The sequence below is a fragment of the Ovis aries genome, chromosome 3, assembly GCF_016772045.2.
Source record: "Ovis aries strain OAR_USU_Benz2616 breed Rambouillet chromosome 3, ARS-UI_Ramb_v3.0, whole genome shotgun sequence".
NCBI classification, from domain to species: Eukaryota; Metazoa; Chordata; class Mammalia; order Artiodactyla; family Bovidae; genus Ovis; species Ovis aries.
The window spans coordinates 202,585,972-202,589,335 of NC_056056.1; the positions used below are offsets into that span (position 1 = coordinate 202,585,972).

Genomic DNA, 3,364 nt, shown 5'->3' on the forward strand with positions numbered 1-3,364 from the left:
CTTCAGAATGGACTGGTTGGATCTCCTTGCAGTCCAAGGGACTCTCAAAAGTCTTCTCCAACACCACAGTTCAAAAGCATCAATTCTTCAGCGCTCAGCCTTCTTCACAGTCCAACTCTCACATCCACACATGACCACTGGAAAAACACTTAACTGATAACTGTTAGGATTTCCTGTATAACAGATGTCAGTGTGAGTTATATTTATCCTTTTGTAGGGCTTCCCTGGTGGCTCAGTGGTAAAGAATCTGCCTGTCAGTGCAGGAGACACGGGTTCTCCCCATTGGATCCCGATCCTTCAAAGCGGGTAGGGAAGACACCCTGAAAAAGAAAATGGCAACTCACTCCAGTATTATTGACTGGGAAATCCCGTGGACACAAAAGCCTGGCGGGCTGGGGTTGCAAAAGAGTCAGGCACAACCTAGCGACTAAACAACAACATGATTGCTTTACTGTTTGCGTTAGTTTCAGGCGTGCAGCAAAGTGATTTGGTTATACACAAACACATGTATCTATTCTTTTTCAAACTCTTTTTCCCATTTAGGTTATTACAGAATACTGAGCAGAGTAACACTACTCATTTCTGTACCCTCAGCTCCCAGCAAAAGCTCAGCGTATGAATGTGGGATGAATTAATGTGTTTCCCAATTCATGCAGCAGCTGAAAGCAAGCTGGAAAATGAGGGATGGAGAGAGGTAGCCAGTCCACCTGTTTGCCATCCGGCTTGGTATGCATCTACAATGCCAACAGGAAGTTAAACGTTTTTTAAAAGTACAAAAAGGCAGAAATAAATCTATAAGCTCCAGATGTATGGATCCAATGACTTGCTTGACGTTTTCACATAAGTAACTCAGATTTCTCAGATGACACAACCAGAATGGAACTTTTGGTTCAGATTCTTTAATCCCCCCAAATCTTTTTCTTCCTCCATCTTCCTGGACTCTCTACAGCACCACTATTCACAAACTCACTCTAGTCAAAAAGCCAGAAATCATCCTGAGATCAAGACATTTGCCTAAGACCAGAGAGCTAGTTCATAGCAAACAGCCAGACTCAAGTCGGAGTGCAAGCAAGAACTCATTTAATAAGGCTAGTATTTTTCAAGTTTTTTCTTACCCCGATCCACAATCAGAATGACATTTTGCCTTTCAACCCAGTACAAGCACTCACACATGTGTAACACACGTTTTATGAAGCAATACTTTCCATTACTACCAATGGCAAAGTAAAAGCAGTGGAGAGAAGGAGGGGTGAATAGATGGAGTATAGGTGATTTTTAGAGTAGTGGAACAATAAATGCTATATGACCCTGTAATGATGGATATATGTTATTATACATTTGTCAAAATCCATAGAATTTATAACAGAAAGAACAAGTGTGAGCATCATAGACTTCAGAAAATAATTCCATGGACAGAGGAGACTTCCCTGGTAGCTCAGAAGGTAGAGTCCACTCCTCTGTCCATGGAATTCTCCAGGCAAGAATACTGGAGTGGGTTGCCATTTCCTTTTCCATGGGATAGTCCCAACCCAGGAATCGAACTTAGGTCTTCTGCATTGCAGGCAAATTCTTTACCATCTGAGCCACCAGGGAAGCCCTTAGAAAATAATAATATATCAATATTAGTTCATCAATAGTACAAATGTACCACACTAATTCAAGATATTAACACTACGGGAAACAAGGGTAGGGAGAAAGAAAGGGGGAGAATGGGAAATCTGTATGTTATACTCAATTTTTCTGTAAAACTAAAACTGCTCCTGAAAAAAAAAAGTCTATTGGGAATTCCCTGACTGCCCAGTGGTTAGGACTCCATGTCTTCACTGCCTGCCTAGGACACAGGTTCAGTCCCACAAGCCACACAGCCTAGTCAAAATAAATAAATAAGTAATTTTTTAAATTTAAGTCTACTTAAAAAAAGCATGACAGAGACAACATTGCATGGTATTTTATTGCTATTCATAGAGAATATAAAAATTCTAAATAAATAACACAAACAAAAATTTAGACATGATTGTTATTGAGTGAACAGATGTGTTTACCTGTGTGTAATTCCAGTGGACTACCCAAAGACACAATAACATGTACATCTGGCACACTATTGGACCTGGTTCTTTCTCTTTTAAAATCCAACCAAGCTCTCTCTCTGCAGTTCACTTCAGCTCCCTGCCACCCTCCTGTCTTCAACATGCCTGGCCCGGCCCCAAGTGGCACTAACGTGGGCTCCTCAGGGCGCTCTCCCAGCAAAGCAGTGGCGGCCCGGGCGGCGGGATCCACCGTCCGGCAGAGGAAGAACGCCAGCTGTGCAGCAAGGAGCCCAGGCCGTACGACCTCAGCGGGCACTAGGGGGATGTGGCGATTCTACGCAGAGGATTCACCAGGGCTCAAAGCGGGCCCTGTTCCAGTATTGGTTATGAGTCTTCTGCTCATCGCTTCTGTGTTTATGTTGCACATTTGGGGCAAGTACACTCATTCATAGATTTGGCTACATCCACCTGTCTGTCATCTGAAGAAGAAAGGAAAAAATCCCAACATATTTTGGACCAAAAACATAGTGATTTTCTGTTCATGAGGAAGAGATTTTCTGCAAGCTTACTGTTTTATAGGGAACTTAATAAGAATTAAAGAATCAATTTTTTTCCATGGCTAATAAACTTTTTAATTCATTTATACCAAGTCTCATTGTTGATGCTTGACTGCTAGGGCACTTAGTCACTCTTTAGATTTACAAGTAAATAAGTAGAAATCGTTTTGTGTTTTTTTTTTTTTTTTTTTTGGTTGGATTGACAGTTTCTTACATGACCATGTAGTCATTCAAATCCAAGATACTGTAATTGACCTTGGCTTGTTTTCTTCTAGGTATCTCCATCCTGATGATTGTCATTTTGAGTGTTCTGTGGTTTTCAAGGAGTGTGCCTATGACTCCATCAGGCAGATCTGTGTTCAGAGGCAGCTGGTACCCAATGGAATCGTCCAGAAATCTTGGATGAAATGTTTGCTCACTCTGTTCTTTGTCTCTAAAACCACAGATAATATTTTTGCCTTTTCTTTCTTTCAGTTCTTAATCCTGTGAGTCTAGATGAGGGGTTTCAATCTATTTTATCACTTGTCGATAAACCCCTTTTGAAGTAATTCATTTGATAAATTAGATTTCTTATATAAAATTTTGTTTCATTTTGAAAATTAAAGACCCTAATAATCAGTGTGAGATACCAGAATTTCTAAACTGAGTTGTTATAATTCTAACCAAAAATAAAAATTTTGGAAGTGTAAAAAATAAATAAATAAATCCAACCAAAATTGAAAACCCTAAAAATTCACCCAAATAGGTTGTTGTGATTGGTAATATAGTAATCTTTAATAT

The 3,364-nt window shown here is 39.9% G+C and overlaps 1 protein-coding gene across 1 annotated transcript; it reads left to right on the forward strand.

The window, feature by feature from the left end:
- Positions 1-2,144: 2,144 nt before the first annotated feature.
- LOC114113665 (protein transport protein Sec61 subunit beta-like) lies at positions 2,145-2,595 on the forward strand. Its single transcript, XM_042247510.2, has one exon. The coding sequence runs from the start codon at positions 2,189-2,191 to the stop codon at positions 2,477-2,479; it is 291 nt and encodes a 96-aa protein (XP_042103444.1). The 5' UTR covers positions 2,145-2,188; the 3' UTR covers positions 2,480-2,595.
- Positions 2,596-3,364: the final 769 nt, after the last annotated feature.

What these genes read in the sequence shown, in the direction of transcription:
- LOC114113665 (XM_042247510.2), top strand. Translation starts at nt 2,189, where the DNA reads ATGCCTGGCCCGGCCCCAAGTGGCACTAACGTGGGCTCCTCAGGGCGC.